Source organism: Sciurus carolinensis, chromosome 1, assembly GCF_902686445.1.
Source record: "Sciurus carolinensis chromosome 1, mSciCar1.2, whole genome shotgun sequence".
NCBI classification, from domain to species: Eukaryota; Metazoa; Chordata; class Mammalia; order Rodentia; family Sciuridae; genus Sciurus; species Sciurus carolinensis.
In genome coordinates, this window is record NC_062213.1 from 130,001,732 (window position 1) to 130,019,540 (window position 17,809).

At 35.5% G+C, this 17,809-nt stretch overlaps 1 protein-coding gene across 8 annotated transcripts in view; it reads left to right on the forward strand.

The window, feature by feature from the left end:
• The window catches only part of Evi5 (ecotropic viral integration site 5), a 217,239-nt gene that overhangs the window by 111,011 nt on the left and 88,419 nt on the right, over positions 1-17,809 (forward strand). For all 8 annotated transcript variants that reach the window (XM_047549565.1, XM_047549555.1, XM_047549599.1 and 5 more), the window contains one exon: positions 7,561-7,621. In XM_047549565.1, coding sequence (XP_047405521.1) covers positions 7,561-7,621 — 61 coding nt within the window. The remainder of the gene's footprint in view (positions 1-7,560; positions 7,622-17,809) is intronic.

Genomic DNA, 17,809 nt, shown 5'->3' on the forward strand with positions numbered 1-17,809 from the left:
GAAAAACTGAAACCATTCCCTTTAAAAACGGGAACAAGACAGGGATGTCCTCTTTCACCACTTCTATTCAACATCGTCCTCGAAACTCTAGCCAGAGCAATTAAGACAGACTAAAGAAATTAAAGGGATACGAATAGGAAAAGAGGAACTTAAGCTGTCACTATTTGCTGATGACATGATTCTGTATTTAGAGGATCCAAAAAACTCCTCCAGAAAACTTCTAGACCTCATCCATGAATTCAGCAAAATAGCAGGCTATAAAATCAACACACATAAATCTAAAGCATTTTTATACCCAAGTGATTAAACATCTGAAAGGGAAATGAGGAAAACAACTCCATTTGCAATAGCCTCAAAAAATATAAAAAACTTGGGAATCAATCTAACAAAAGAGGTGAAAGATCTCTACAATGAAAACTATAAAACATTGAAGAAAGAAATTGAAGAAGACCTTAGAAGATGGAAAGATCTCCCATGTTCCTGGATAGGCAGAATTAATATTGTCAAAATGGCCATACTACCAAAAGTGCTAAACAGATTCAGTGCAGTTCCAATTAAAATCCCAATGACATACCTCACAGAAATAGAGCAAGCAATCATGAAATTCATCTGGAAGAATAAGAAACCCAGAATAGCTAAAGCAATCCTTAGCAGGAAGAATGAAACGGGGGGTATCGCAATACCAGAACTTCAACTATACTACAAAGCAATAGTAACAAAAACGGCATGGTATTGGCACCAAAATAGACAGGTAGATCAGTGGTACAGAATAGAGGACAGGGACACAAACCCAAATAAATACAATTTTCTCATATTAGACAAAGGGGCCAAAAATATGCAGTGGAGAAAAGATAGTCTCTCCAACAAATGGTGCTGGGAAAACTGGAAATCCATATGCAACAGAATGAAACTAAACCCCTATCTCTAACCCTGCACAAAAATCAACTCACAATGGATCAAGGACCTTGAAATCAGACCAGAGACCCTTCATCTTATAGAAGAAAAAGTAGGTACAAACCTTCAACTTGTCGGCTTATGATCAGACTTCCTTAACAGGACTCCCATAGCACAAGAAATAAAACCAAGAATCAACAACTGGGATAGATTCAAACTAAATAGCTTTCTCTCAACAAAGGAAAGTTACCAGCAATGCGAAGAGAGAGCCTACAGAGTGGGAGAAAATCTTTGCCATACTTCAGATGGAGCGCTAATTTCCAGAATCTATAAAGAACTCAAAAAACACTACACCAAGAATACAAATAATCCAATCAACAAATGGGCTAAGGAAATGAACAGACACTTCACAGAAGAAGATCTACAAGCAATCAACAGATATATGAAAAAATGTTCACCATCTCTAGTAATAAGAGAAATGCAAATCAAAACCACCCTAAGATTCCATCTCACCCCAATTAGAATGGCGATTATCAAGAACACAAGCAACAACAGGTGTTAAAGAGGATGTGGGGAAAAAGGTACACTCATACATTGCTGGTGGGGCTGCAAATTAGTGCAGCCACTCTGGAAAGCAGTGTGGAGATTCCTTAGAAAACTTGGAATGGACCCACCATTTGACCCAGCTATCCCACTCCTTGGCCTATACCCAAAGGGCTTACAATCAGCATACTACAGAGATACAGCCACATCAATGTTCATAGCTGCTCAATTCACAATAGCCAGACTGTGGAACCAACCTAGATGTCCTTCAGTTAATGAATGGATAAGGAAACTGTGGTATATATATATACAATGGAATATTCCTCAGCTATAAAGAATAATAAAATTATGGCATTTGCAGGCAAATGAATGAAATTGGAGAATATGCTAAGTGAGATAAGCCAATCTCAAAAACTAAAGGACGAATGATCTCACTGATAAGGGGATGATACACATAATGGGGGGTGGGAGGGGGGCAAGAATGGAGGAAGGAGGGACTGTATAGAGGGAAAAGAGGAGTGGGAGGGGTGGGGGGAGGAAAAAATAACAGAATGAATCAAACATCATTACCCTATGTAAATGTATGATTACGCAAGTGGTATTCTGTTACTCCATGTACAAACAGAAACAACATGTATCCCATTTGTTTACAACAAAAATAAATTTAAAAATAAATGAATTTTTTTGCCAGGGGAAGTGGCAGATTCCTGTAGTCCCAGCTACTTGGGAGACTGAAGTAGGAGTATCCCTTGAGCCTAGGAGTTGAAGGCCAGCCTGGGAAACATAGTGAGACCTGTCTGATTTCTTAAGTGACTGTGTTAATATTCATGAAGGGTAGAAAGGAACTTGAAAGTTTGCTTTATGGTTAACTTTGTTGTGCAGCATTCTCTTTGTCTGCTGCCAGTGGTCTGTTTAATGCATATAGATTAGTATATTCTGATTTAAAAAAAAAAAATGTTGCTTGTGGGTATATATTAGGAGTGTTGACCCTCCATTTTCTTCTAGGAGTTTCATAGTTTCTGGTCCAGTTCTTAGATCTTTGATCCATTTCAAGCTGGCTTTTTAAAAAAACATATAATTTTTTAGTTGTAGATGGACACAATACTTTATTTTATTTATTTATTTTTATGTGGTGCTGAGGATTGGACCCAGTGCCTCATGCATGCTAGGAAAGCACTCCATCATTGAGGTACAGCTCCAGCCCTCAAGCTGACTTTTGTGAAGGGTCAGAGATAAGGGTCTGTTCTCATTTTTCTCCTTATGGATAACCAGTTTTCCCTGCACCATTTGTTAAAATTCTGTCCTTTTCTCCAGTGTATGTTTTTGGCACCTTTGTCCAGGATCAGATAACTTTATCTGTATGAGGTTTTTCTTTGTGTCTTTTACTGTGTTCCATGGTCTGTGTGTGTATTTTCATTCTAGTATCATGCAGTTTTTGTTACTATAGTTCTCTAGTGTAATTTGGAATCAGGTGTTGTGATGCCTCCAACACTGCTTTTTTTTTTTTTTTGCTGAAATTTGCTTTGGTTATTCTGAATCTTTTATTCTTCCAAATGATTTTAGAACTGTTTTTTCTAGGTCTGTGAAGAACATCATTGATATTTTGGTGGGAATTGCATTGAATCTCTGTTTTGCTTTTGGTAGCAGGGTCATTTTAACAATACTTAATTCTGCCTATCCAAAACCAGAAAATATTTCTATCTTTTTGTGTCTTCTTCATTTTCTTTCTTCAGTGTTCTATAGTTTTCACTGTGGAGGTCTTTCACTCCCTTGGTTAGATTTAGTCCTTGGGGTTTTTTTTTTGTTTGTTTTTGATGCTACTGTAAATGAGATTGTTTTCCTACTTTCTTTCTCAGCAAGTCATTATTGATGTATAGAAAACCTGTCCATTTCTGTATGTTGATTTTGTAACTTGCTGCTTTGCTGAATTTGTGTCTTAGCTCTAAAAGTCTTCTGGTAGAGCTTTTTGGATCTCCTAAGTACAGGATCATATCATCTGTGAATGCTGATCATTTGACCTCTTCTTTTCCTATTTATATCTCTTTTGTTTTCTTCTCTTGCCTAATTGGTCTTGCTGGAATTTCTAGTACTATATTTAGTTGAAGGTGTGAGAGTGGACATACCTGTGTTTTTCAGGATTTTAAAGGGAATGCTTTTAGGTTTCCCCCATTCACTGTGATGTTATCTTTGGGTTTTTCATATACACCCTTTATGATATTGAGGTAAGTTCTTTCTGTTCACAGTTTGTTTAGTGTTTTTAATGTAGAGGCACTGCATTTTGTCAAAGACTTTCTCTGCACCTGTTGAGATGACTGTGATTTTTTGTCCTTCTGTTTTAGTGATGAATTACATTTATTGATTTGCATATGTTAAACCATCCTTACAACCCTGAATAAAACCAACTGGATCTTGATGTACAGTACTTTTAATATGTTGTTGAATACAATTTTATTAAGGATTTTTGCTTCCAAGTTCATCAGGATATTGGCCTGAACATTTCCATCCTTGATATGTCCTTAATCTGGTTTTGGTATGAGATACTAGCTTCATAGAATGAATTTGGAAGTGTTCCATCCCTATTTCATGGGAAAATTTGAGAAGTTGACATTAGTTGTTCTTTACCAGTCTGGTAGAATTCAGCTTGAGAATTCTCTGGTCTTTTCTTCGTGAAAGGCTTTTTATTACTGCTTATATCTCATTGCTATTTTCTCTTCTGTTTATGTTTTCCATGTCTTCTTGATTCAGTTTTTCCAGGTCATATGTGTCTAGAATTGTATCCATTTCTTTTAGGTGTTCCAGTTTTTTGGAGTTAAGTTTTCAAAATAATCCCTAATGATCCTTTGGATTTCTCTGGTGTCTGTGATTTCTCCTTTTTCATTTCTAATTTTATTAATTTGGATCTTCTCTTTTTCTTTCTTTTGGTTAATTTGGCTAAATGTTTATTAATCTTCTTTGTCTTATCAAAGAATTAATTAACTCTTTGTTTCATTGATCCTTTGTGTTTTTTTTTATTCTCAAGTTCATTGATTTTGGCTCTGATCTTAATTATTTCCTTCCTTCTGCTGATTTTGAAACTGATTTTTTTGTTTGTTTGTTTGTTTGTTTTTGTAGTTGTAGATGGACAGCATTCCTTTATTTTGTTTATTTTTTTAATGTAGTGCTAAGGATCGAACCCAGTGTTTCACACATGCTAGGCAAGTGCTCTGCCACTGAGCTTCAGCTCTAGACCTGATTCTTGTTTTTCAGGGGACTTGAAATACATCATTAGGTTGTTTATTTGGGATCTTTCTGATTATGTTTTGTAACCTCTGATTGTTTTTTGTAAATCTTTGAAATTTAGTCTGAAGTAATGGGTAGTCTGAAGTAGTGTAACTCCACTAGTGGCACAATCCAATCCACATGTTAAAGGACCACTTGGGTGGTAGTGTGCAGAAAAGACTAAAGAACAGTTATGTTAATAATTTAGGCACGCTACAATGAAGACGTGAAAAACATTCTTAGTGAAGGGGGAACAAAGTAACTTCACAGTGGAGAAACCTGACAGGCATCACCTCAGTCAGCTGATCCAGGTCAATGTCAATATTGATAATCTGTTGAGAGTTTGTTCCCTTTTAACATGTGATAAAAATGGCATTTAGTTTTTGTTCTTCCCAAAGTCCCATAACCCCAGTGTAGTCATGAATAAAAGGACAAGAAATATTCCACATATACCTAACCAGTACTCCTCAAAACTGTGAATCTCATCTAAAACAAGGAAACTCTCAGCTAAACTGGGCATGCTGGCTCATGCCTATAATCCCAGCAATTTGGGAGGCTGTGGCAGGTGGGTTGCAAGTTTGGAGAGTAGCCTTGACACTTAGATCCTATTTCAAAAAATAAAAAGGGCTTGGGGGGATAGGGAAAGCCTTGTTTGAACAATTTTGGTGGCTGGATTGAGAAGTAGGGTTATGTGATGACTCATAGTGTTTTGTTTTAGGTGGTTGAGTAACAATGACATTTTCACATAATACACAACAATCAACTCTTTCAAAGTAGTTGTTTTCAAAGGCTATATGCTTATTTCCACAGTGTAGCCATTGTTCAAAATGTTTTGCATCTCTTGGAATCTTTTATAAATTCTTTTTCAGTAAAATATTCCTTTAATGAGAGACATAGTGTTGTAGCAGTCAAGGGTGTATGAACTTAGGCAAGTTTTTATGTCTCAGAATGAGTGTAAAACCTATAACAAGTTGCCGTTAGCTAACTGAAATGATGCATATAGTAAGTAAATAGGTTTTTGTCCTTTAAGGAAGAATTTGATCTTTGAAACACTTTAAATTACTTGATTCCTTATCTGGTTAATATTTGCAGTAATTGTTTGAGAGCCAGATAAAAATATTAATTTGATGGGACTAATTTTTGGAAATATATATATATTTTTAAATGAGGATTGAATCCGGGGTTGCTTTACCACTGAACTATGTCCTCAGTTCTCCTAATTTTTAAATTTTGAGACAGAGTCTTGCTAAGTTACTGATGCTGGCCTTGAACTTGCAATCCTTCTGATTTAGCTTCCTGAGTTTCTGAGATTACAGGCATGAACCACCATGAGTTATGTATTGGCCTATAAAATTTTTAAAGATAATTTAGAATTATAGTAGAGTTGATAAAATACCTTATTGGCGTTATTTGTCATGTTTTAATCTCCTTTAGTCAGTGACAGTTCTTTAGTCTTTTTCTAGAGAAAGGGTCTCTGTAAGTTGCCCAAACTGGCCTCGAACTTGGGATCTTCCTGCCTCAGCTTCCCAAGTAGCTGGGATTACAGTTCTTTTCCTGTCTTTCATAACCTTAATACTTTTGAAAAGAGCTTGTCACTTGTTTTGTAGAAGTCCTTCAATTCGGGTTTGTTTGATGATTTTTTTACTTGGGGTGTATGCATTACTAGGAGGAAACCCACAGAGGCATTGTGCCCCTCTTAGTACATCTTCACAGGGGACACATATTACTGTGATTTTAACCTTTATCAGTTAGCTCAAGTACTGTCTGCCAGGATTCTGTACCATGAATTTACTGTGTTCCTTTAGTAATTACTAAATATTTTGAGAAACATAATTTAAGACTAAGTAAACTTTGCTCCACTGGTATTTCTTGCCTGTGGCAGTTATTATTGTGACATTCTAATGACAAATTTTATATTTGCCTCATTCCTTCTGCATTTTTTAAAAATATATTTTAGTTGTAGACCCAATGCCTTTATTTTCATGTGGTGCTGAGGATCAAACACAGGGCCTCACATGTGCTAGGCAAGTGCTGTACCACTGAGCTATAACCCCAGTCCCCCTTATACATTTTTTTTTTAACTTTTTTTTTTTTTTTTTTTTGTGGTGCTAGGGATTGAACCCAGGGCCTTGTGCTTGCAAGGCAAGCACTCTACCAACTGAGCTATCTCCCCAGCACCCCCCTTCTACATTTTTAATTGGAATTCTTCTGTAAAAAAGAATTGCTCCTTTTCCCTTACCATAAATTTTTAAGTCAGAACTATTGTTAGAACTTTTTTAACAGTACAGGTGTTTTTTAATTTGAGGGGAATTGATAGCTGGTTCTTTAATAGGTTTAGGGATAAGTAGAATTTTTCAACTTAGTTCTGTGTTCGTGCTTTATGTACTTTACTTTTTAAACTTTACTTTTATATGGCTCTAATTTTTGTCATTCGTAAAGTAATTATTGGTTTGTTTATTTGTTTATTTATTTATTTTTGTACCAGGGTTTGAACCCAGGAGTGTTTAACCACTGAGTCACATCTCCAGCCCTTTTTAAACAATCTTTTATTTTGAGATAGGGTCTCATTAAGTTGCTTAGGGCCTCTCTAAATTGCTGAGACTGGCTTTGAACTTGCAGTCCTCCTACCTGAGCCTCCTGAGCCACTGGGATTATAGGTATGTGCCACTGACCCTGACTGAAGTGATTCTTTGTAAATACCCATGTAACTTTTCTCATGATTTTACTCATATCACAATCTCAAATTACAGCCCAAGGAAAGCTAACATTGTATTTTATGTTAATATATATTTTAAAATTTTATAATTTAATAACTTTTGAATGAAAACATAACTTTAATTAACTTTTTTATTTTCTTCTTCTTAGGCTTGAAAAGGAATACACTACAATAAAAACTAAAGAAATGGAAGAGCAAGTTGAAATTAAAGTAAGAATTTCAGAGCTTTTTTAAGTGCTGAAGACAAATCAAAGTCAATTACTTAGCAGTAGACATTAGGTTATATCGATGTATTGTTACCATCTGCAGTAAATTTAGCAATGAAGTTTTTATTTATTGATCATCGTCTTAGGTTATAGTTAAAAATAGACATTTCCTAAAGTAGAATCATGTGATTAAAGTGGCTTTCTTCTAGTGTGACAAAGAGTAGCTCTTCCTTTTTCTTAGACATCTCGGTGATTCCTCAGGAGAGAACAGCTCCATGAGGAAGATAATTACATTCCATTTAAGCATAATTGTAAAAGTGGCATGAAAAATAATCTGTAATACATTATGCTCAGCTAACAGGAACATAATGTAAAGACAAACTAGAACAAATCTTGACAGTAGAACTAATTATGACTATCTTAAAGTGCAGCAAGCTTTGACCAATGAATTTCTTCTCTAAGCAAGGTGATACTTTTGAACTACTTCCTTCCAAGATAACAAGATCAATTTTTGAGTTAAAGGACATATGAATAACCTTATACACACTCTAATGTTCTTATTTGTACTTTCTGTAAGCTTAGGAGGGTCTTAGTTGGGGGTATTTGGCATAATTGGAACTTTCACTTTGAAAAACTTTGATGGTTTTTATCTTTTTTTTTTTTTTTTTTTTTTAAAGTCCTGGGGGTTGAATCCAGTGGTGCTAAGTCATGTTCCAGCCCTTTTCACTTTTTATTTTGAAACAGGATCTCACTAAGCATAGGGCCTCACTGAATTGATGAGGCTGGCCTCAAACTTCTGATCCTACTGCCTCAGCCTCCTGAGCCACTGGGATTATAGACATGTGCCATGATGCCCAGTGGTGGCTTTTATCTTGATACTACAGTAGGGGGATGATGAGTGGGAGCATCAGTTGCATACAGTGATCCAGTATGTAATCCCCCCACCCCCAAAATATAAAAGGTAAAAAAGTAAAACAACTTTTACTGGGTGACTTCTCTCTCTCTCTCTCCCTCTTTCTTTCTCTCCTTTCTTTCTTTATTCCTTTCTCTTTCTTTATTTTTCTCTTTCTTTCTTTCCTCTCTCTTTTTCTCTCTTTTTACTCCCTCCCTCTTTCCTTCCTTCCCTCCCTCTTTCCTTCCTTCCCTCCCTCCCGCAGGGACACTCACCACTGAGCCACATCCCCAGCCCTATTTTATATTTTATTTAGAGACAGGGCCTCACTGAGTTGCCTAGGGCCTTGCTAAGTTGCTGAGGCTGGCTTTGAACTCAAGAGATCCTCCTGCCTCAGCCTCCTGAGCTGCTGGGATTACAAGTGTATGCCACCATTCCTGGCTTTTTTTCTTTATTGAATGAGTTTTTTTTTTTTTTTTTTTAACAGAAAAATAAACTTTAATCTACAAAAAATGCTAGATTATACAGTGCAAAACAATGTTCTTAGTTTTCCATACTGATGGAAAGATTCCTACTAAATGGAAAAAAAACCATGAAATTATATTCATAAATATAGTACTATGTCTCAAAACATTTCACTTGATTATTCACAATACTAATATAATGATACAAGAATCAGTCATTCTTTTTTTGGGCACTAGGGATTGAACCCAGGGATGTTTAACCCCTGAGTCACATCCTCAGCCCTTTTTATGTTTTATTTAGAGACAGGGTCTTACTAAGTTGCCTAGAGCCTCTCTAAATTGCTGAGGCTGACTTTGAACTCACGATCCTCCTGCCTCAGCCTCTGAGCTGGTGGGACTATAGGTGTGTACCACCACACCCCGCAAATCAGTCATTCTTGAGGTTAATGAGTAATGAAAGAAATGCAAAATCTAACAGAAGTTATATCAGAGCATCAATTAAAATGCTAATTTGTTACTAAGTATAGACAAAATGGCAAAATATACTTAATGTAGTAATTTTAAATGTTACCTTAACGATACACAATAAGCATAGTAAATGCCAAAAATCTGTATGCATATCTGCAAACTTCAGACTTCAGAATACAGTTTTACCACCCACATATTAACGTAGTATTGTCTAATTTGAAGATATATGTATTTAAGATTGTCCACTGTATCAGTTTAAAGGGGCATTTAATATGTAGTGAAAGTTAGGGCATAGTGAAAAGAATAATTGAAAAATAAACATTTGAGACCTCCCAGGACAAGTAACTTTGATGGAGTTTCTCATCCTCAAACTGTGTTACAGTAAGGGCTTTGCTTACTGTATATAAGTAGCTATATATCTTTGAACAAATTACCTCTCATGTGTCTCAGTTGCTTCAACTGGATTTTTTTTTTTTTTTACTTTATGTTTGGATGTATCTGTTTTTGACTTGGACCTGGCAAGACATCAGATGATCCACCTGTGTACAATTCCTTGACCCTTGCTGTAAAATACTTCTCCCATCCCAACAGGTCTCTTTACAGGGGAATGGATTCTGTTCAACTCTTTTTGCCTTCAGTTCTCCTGAAAAGCAGTCACTCCTGTTTTCTTACCTGAACTCTTTCTTTCCTCCTTTTTCTAGGTGACTTATTTACACGTCTATCACCTATTGCCTACCAATTGGAAACTGATAGTTCTACATTTTTCATAGAGAAAAGACCCCTATGGATGTGTTTGTCTTGTACCACCCCCCTCACCCTTGTTATTGTCACCCAGCTGCTGCTCTACCATTTGCTTCTCTTTTAGGTACCATGAATAAAGTTAATATTAAATATTAAATCATACCCTGCCCTTTGGCCTACTGAAAAGTAAAAAGTACATCCTCCTGATGAGTGGGGAGAATATGGGTTATTGCATACCATGAATATTTGAACTACAAATCAAGAATCTGAGGATGGAGAAGCATTCTGTATGGTTCACCATACTGTTATTGGGGGAAAAAGATCACAGTTTTATGAAAAATCTTTGCTCTTGAAAAATTTTCTTATAAAATCAAGTCATGTTAACATAGAAACACCAAATAGCATTTTCAGAAAAAAAGATCCTTAGCAGATGTTAGCCTATATTTGTAGGTTTTTTTAAAAATGTGCTTTTTGAGGGAGGAGAGCTACAGTTCATAATGCCTAACAAAATACTTCTGACTAAAGTACTCCATGTGTCTCAGGCAAATGGCATAAAATTGTTTATAGAAAAAAATTTGGGGAAAAAAGAGTTAAAAATGTTAGTGGAACATATCCGGTAAATAAAATATGTTGGTTTTAGAGGCAGTCTTTTTTTTTTTTTTTTTTTAATAGTCTTTTACATAGCTCTTTCTTACTCCTGTTTTGTCTTCATGTCTTTATCTATTTCTCCAACCCACTAAAGGACAAAGCTTTAACAGTTTTTGAGTGTACCTATTTCTTTACTTTCAAGTTTGTCTGATTTTTGACTTGGACTCGACCACAGTCATGATCATATGACCACCTTATTCATTAGCCATGTTTAATTGAGCCTTGCTATAATATGTCACTTCTTATTCATACCCCCTCCCTCCTCTGCAAGTGCCTTTTATGAGGGAATGTATATGTTAGACTAGTGCATTCTTTTTTTGGTGGGAGGGCATATCAGGGATTGAACTCAGGGGCACTTAACCACTGAGCCACATCCCCAGCCCTGTTTTGTATTTTATTTAGAGACAGGGTCTCACTGAGTTGCTTAGGGCCTCACTAAGTTGCTGAGTCTGGCTTTGAACCCGAGATCCTCCTGCCTCAGCCTCCCGAGCCACTGCAATTACATGTGTGTCCTACCACACCTGACTAGACTAGTGCTTTCTTGAGGATTTTTTTTCTTTGTGGTGATGGGGATCCAGGGCCTTAAAACTTGTGATTTTTTGCCTTGGTCCTTCTCAGAAGCATCCATTCTTTACCATAAGCAAGTGGTGTGATCATGAAATTTTAATATGGATGTGTAAAATCAGTCTAGGATGATGTGAAGTTCTTGTTCTTGTTTCTTTTTCTTTTTTTTTTTTTTTTTAATATATATTGTGGATGGACACAATACCCTGTGGTGCTGAAGATCGAACCCAGGGGGCCTCATGCATGCTAGGCAAGCACTCTACCACTGAGCCACAACCCCATCACCCTGTTTTTGTTTTTTTTTAGCGGCACCAGGGACAAACCTAGGACCTCATGCATGTTAAGCAAGCTCTGTACCACAGAGCTATATCCTCAGTCCTCCTGTTGTTTTTCATTAAATATTAATCACAGTTCTAAGACCTGTGGTTGGCAACTTTTTATTCTAAGAATTCTATCAATCAGTGTGTTCTTTGGTCAGGATACGAGTTTTAAGAGATTTTTTTCAACCCCCTTCTTTAAACATGTTATAACAAGGTTTTGATACATAGGAAATCATACATTTTACTGTGTATATTATGAATAGAAATACCTTTATCAGTATCTTCTCATCTATTGCTGTTCTTTCACCTGACTGATAGGAGGGAAGAAATACTAAAATTCTAGTTTATGTTAGGGTAACCCACGGGGGTGGGGAGGGTTGGGAAAAATAGAGTTAGTGGAGGGAGGGGGAGGGGTATGGGGTAGGAATGATAGTAGAATGAAACAGACATTATTAACTCATTCATGTACATATATGACTGCATGGCCAATGTGATCCTGCAATATGTATAATCAGAAAAATGAGAGATTATACTCCATTTATGTATGATCTGTCGAAATGTATAAATGCATTCTGTCATGTACAGCTAATTAGAGCAAATAAAATAAAAATTTTAAAATTATCTTTATTCTCAAAGACAGACTGATAAACTGATTTTCATATTTAAATTTGTGCTTTGGGACAGAGATTTATAATCCTTCAAATGAGAGGTTCAAATTAGATATTCTGACTGGTTTTTAATAAAAGTTTAATATTTTTTATTGATTCAAAAATTAGAAAATATTTCAGGTATGCTGAAAGCCAGAGAATGATATAAAAACACTGTCATGTCCACTATGTGGCCCAGAAAAGAAAACATATTAAGTTGTCCAGAAATTATATTTAATAGTCAATGTCAGGTATTAGTAGAATTTAAGCTCATATTTAACACTTAATATGTCATGGCTCGTTTATGTGTATTATCTCACCATAGTTTTCAATATTTTTATGAAAGGGTTCTTAATTTTTTTGAAGAAACTAAGCTTCAATAAACTCAAATAATAAGCCAGTGATCACATTGCTAGTAAACAGTGAAAGGCAGGGATTCTGATAACTTATTCTCAGGCCCATGTGTTTTCTTAAACATATACACTGTACTGCTTTTCAAGAGATTTTGATATATTCATGATATAAAAAAGATTTGAGTGCCCATTTTTCTGTGACCTTACAAACTTTTCATTAAAAAATGAGGCACTAATTAAAAAAAAAAAAACTATAAATAGCAGAAAGATCAATATAGTGTAGCAAAGGGAATGTGGGAGGGAACCTGGGAAGGAATGGCGTAGTACTGGGGACTGAATTAGAGCAAATTATATTTTATAATTTTATAATTATGTCAAAATGAATCCCAATGTTATGTATAACTAAAAAGAATCAATAAGAAAATAATAAGGTTAAGAGAGTGGAGGGTAAAAAGAGAAAGATTGGCCATGAGCAGTGGCCCACCTGTAATCCCAGCTATTCAGGAGACTGAGGCAGGAGGATTGCAAATTTGAGCCCAATCAGGGCAACTTAGTGAGAGACCCTGGCTCAAAATTAAAAAAAAAAAAAAAAAAAAAAAAAAAATTTAAAAAGGACTGGGGACATAGCTCAGTGGTAGATTGCTATCTAACACGCATGAAATACTGGGTTCAATACCCATATCTAAAAATAATGAATATAAAATATCCAATGGAGGCAGAATAGAATAATTTATTGAGTCATTCATTTAATGGATATTTTATAGATCTTACCACATACTTAAGCACTGTTGTGAGCACTCGAGATGTAGTTATGAAATAGACCAATTCCTGCCCCTGTGGAGCTTTCATTCTAGTATGGAAATCAGACAAACAGAACAGTAAATTATATAGTATTTTAGATGGTTAGTGTTAAGGAAAGAAAAGTATTTTCAGGAAAGGGAATATAAAATGGTAGTATTTGGGTTGAAAATATAGAAAACTTGAACAGGTAACTTTAATGACCTGAAGGAGGTGACACAGATAGCTATGTGGGTGGATATCTGGAAGAAAGGCAGAACCTGAATAAGAGTGTGCTTGAGGAGCTATGCGGATGGGACAGCGTCATGATGAGAAAAGGGGTGGGTGAGGTAGAGCAGGTATGGTAGTGCTGTTGATAATGATAATGACTTCAAATTTTATCCAGGTGAGATGAAAGTCATTTGGGGGTTTTCAGTAGAGAAGAAGATCTGACCTAACTTTTCATTGGACCTGTCTTGCTGCTACATTGAGAATAAATTGCAGAAGGTGAAAACAGAAGCGGGGAGATTAACTGGAAGGCTGGTGAGATGAGTCAGGCAAAAGATGGTTGTGGGACTGGGGCTCTAGCTCAGTGGTAGAGCACTTACCTAGCACATGTGAGGCACTGGGTTCAAACTTTAGCACCACATAAAAATAAATTAATAAAATAGAGATATAATAAGATGATGGAGGCTTAGACTGAGGTGTTAAGAAGTAATTGGATTCTGAATAGATTTTAAAGATAAAGCTGACAAATTGAATGTAGAGATGTGAAAGAGAACAAGGAGTCAAATTTTTCAACCTGAGCAATTAGAAACCTTGCTACCTGAGATGGAAAGGATTATAAAAGGATCTGGGTTAGTGAGAATGCCAGGAGTCCAGCTTTGGGTATTTTAGGAAGAAGATGCCTAGGAAATGTCTAAGTAGCCAAGTAGATCTGAAATTAAGACAGCCTCAAAACATAAATTTGGCAATTATTGGCAAGACGAAGTATTTAGAGCATTAAGAATGGATGAGCTTACTTGTCAAATGAGTGTGGATAAAACAAAGAAGAGAGTTCAAGAATTGAGCACAGAGTAAGCCTAATAATGGTTAAGAGGAGGAGGATCCTTGAGAGTTGCAAAGTAGGAGAAAACCAGGTAAGTGTAAAGACCTAGAAGCCAAGAGAAAGTGTTTCAGGAAGAGAGGATTCACTGTGTTAAATGCTAAAAATAGTTTGGAGATGAGAATGGAGAATGACCATTGGGTTTAACAGCCTGACAATAAATTGGAAAAGAGCAGAGAGGTAGCGGGCACTAAAACCTGACTGGCATGGAAGTAGAAAAATTGGGGTTATTTTTTCAAGGAATTTGCTGTCAAGAGGAGAGAAATGGAAAAGTCGCCAGATAAAAGTTGTAATATTTGGTTTTGTTTTTTAAGTGGGAAAAAGAACTACATGCTGTTAGGATGACAGGTAGGAAAAATTGATGGTTATGAATGAATAGTGGTAATTGCTGGAGTTGGGAGGTTATGAGATTGAGTGCATAGGTAGGAGATTAACTTGGTATACTAGGATGGATAATTAATACATAATAACGGAAACTACACTAAAATGTGGGCAGAAATGTAGGTAAGATGTGGGGTGAAATTCTCTTCTGATTGCTTCAGTTTTTTCAGTGAAATCATAAGCAAGATTATCAGCTGAGTGACAATGGGTTAGAGTGTTGCCGGTTTAAAGAACTCTGAATAAATATGAAATAGTAATCTGAAATGTTGTGAGAAGGAATGTACTAAGGAAATTTCTACTGCTAGAAAGCATTTGAGTTCAACTGAATTTAATGATTGCTAATTTAAATAAACATCCTGATTTTCCTTTGGTCAGACATGCCACTATAGGTACAGACATATTGTTTTCAGCGAGTTAATCCAGACTAGTGCTTCACAGGCAAAATATACAGCTAAGGGGGAGAGGCGCAAGGGAGTGTGTATAATGATTGGAAATGAAGTTTTGTTTAGAGGGGAAGAGACTACTACATCAGGGATTGAGGGACAATAAAATGATGTCAGGATCACTGGATTGTTCTAATGAAAAGGAGGATTATCGGGGTTGAGTTACTTTAATGTGAAGAAGCTGAAAAGAATGGGAGATGATCTTTAAAGAGTGGGTTGTTTGAGAGCTGGGGTTGTGGCTCAGTGGTAGCATGCTCTCCTAGCACATGTGACCCTGGGTTCAATCCTCAGCACCACGTAAAAAAATATACATATGTAAAATATGTATATTTTTTTAAAAGTGGGTTGTTTGAAACTGAGATTCCCATGTTTGGAGATATTTAGGTTATTTTCACTTTTCATTATCAAAAATTAAAATACTCATAGTTAGCATCTTCATATACAAAGGTTTTTTTGACACCTTATGTTTTCTATAGCTAGTTGTCAAAAGTAGCATCTTGAATTATGGGATACTAGCATTTTTAAGACTTTTGATGTGTACTAATTAAATTTCCTAAAGAATATTCCCAGGGTGTATTGTTTTTGGTAGTGAGTTTCCATTTCACTACTACTTTACTAATATATTCTTGTACTTAGTCCCATTTTTTTCTTTTCTAGTTTGGTAAGTCAAAAAAGTTTTTTTCCCAAATATAAGAAATATGTATTTTTACATAGCCACATCTAGTGATCTTTCTTTTAGAGGTTTCCACTTTAAAGTTTACAAAACACTCTATTCTAGAAAGTGTGGCAAAGATTAATAACAAGTCAAACAAGTGGTAGATTTTACTTACTATATATCTGCAATAAATAGTTCGAAAATGTATTGGAAATAGAAACCTCATTTAAAATAAAAATGAAATTAAAATAGCATATCTAGGAATAACCTAAATGTAAAATATGATAGACCCTAAGAAACTCGAAAAACTTTACACAGATATTTTTAAATGATGACTAGAGAGACAAAAATAATTTTGTTATTTAAAGATGTGATTTTTTTCACAACAAAATACTTATTAACAAACCTAGTTGAATTTAATTCCTTATAAAATTTCAGAGCAATAAAAAGAGACATCCAAAGAAAAACTCTTAAAAAACAGACAAAAGTAGTGAAATAATACTCATGCCTAACTTTGAAAATACTGTGAGCAGTGCTCATAATTGACTGTTTGGCTTAAGGTGCTGTGCGGTCTCATTTAATTTTTCCAGTATCCTTGTAGGTTTTATTACTCTAATTTTCTAGATGAGAAAATGGAGGTTCTAAGACATTGGAGGTCCTGAGAAATTGACTGACATTTGTAAATTTTAATTGTAGAAAGAGAATTTGAACCTAAATCTGCCTAACTTCAAAACTCAGTATATATTTTTTAATACTTTTATAATAGTTATACTGCATGATAGTTATACATAGTAGTTGGATTCATTTTGACATAATCATACATGCACAGAATTTAATTTGCTCCATTTCAGTTCCCTCCTTCTTTCCCCTATCCCTTTTCTTTTCCCTATTTCCTTTCTTTTACTATAGATAACTCAGTATCTTAACTACTTTAATATACTAGTAGCTGGATTTTGGGGAGAATAAATAAAAGAACATGAGAATGGGAGAGGGTTGGGGTGTGGCTCATGATAGAGCACTTGCCCAGCATGTGTGAGGCCCTGGGTTCAAATCTTAGTACCACTGTGGGGTGGGAGGAGAATGGGGGAAATTAGCTAGGAATAGTGGTGCATGCCTGTCATCCTAGTGACTCTGAAGTCTGAGGCAGGAGGATCACAAAGTAGCAAGACTATCTCAAATTTTTTAAAAAGGGCTGAGGAAGTAGTATAGTGGTAGAGCATCCCTGGATTTGATCCCTAGTACCAAAAAGAAAGGGAAAATTACCTCTACCAGATATTATAAATCACTGTAAAGCTGTAAATACTGTGAACCCTAGTCTAAAAGAAAAGATGGTTAACACTTGAAATTTAAAAGTGATTCTGAAATGGTCTTCCTCCATGAAGGAGGTGTCACACAAAAGAGGAGGCAGTAATTTATTTAAGAGGTGTTAAGGGTTAGGGATTGTAGCTCAGTGAAAAGTGCTCGCATAGCAGGTGTGAGGCCCCAGGTTCAAACCCTAGCACTACAGTCAATCATTCAAAACATAATAAGAAAAAGTGGTGTTTAAACATTTAGTTAGGTATTAGATTTTCATTCTAGTAAAAAGATTTCAGAAAATTGGAATGGGAGAAGGAAATCCAGGTGAATATTTTTATCTTTAAATTTTATTTTAGCATCATTTCTATTGTAAATAACTATTTACTTAGTTATCTAGTTGAAGCTTAATTTTATAAATTCTTTTAGGAGAAACAAAAT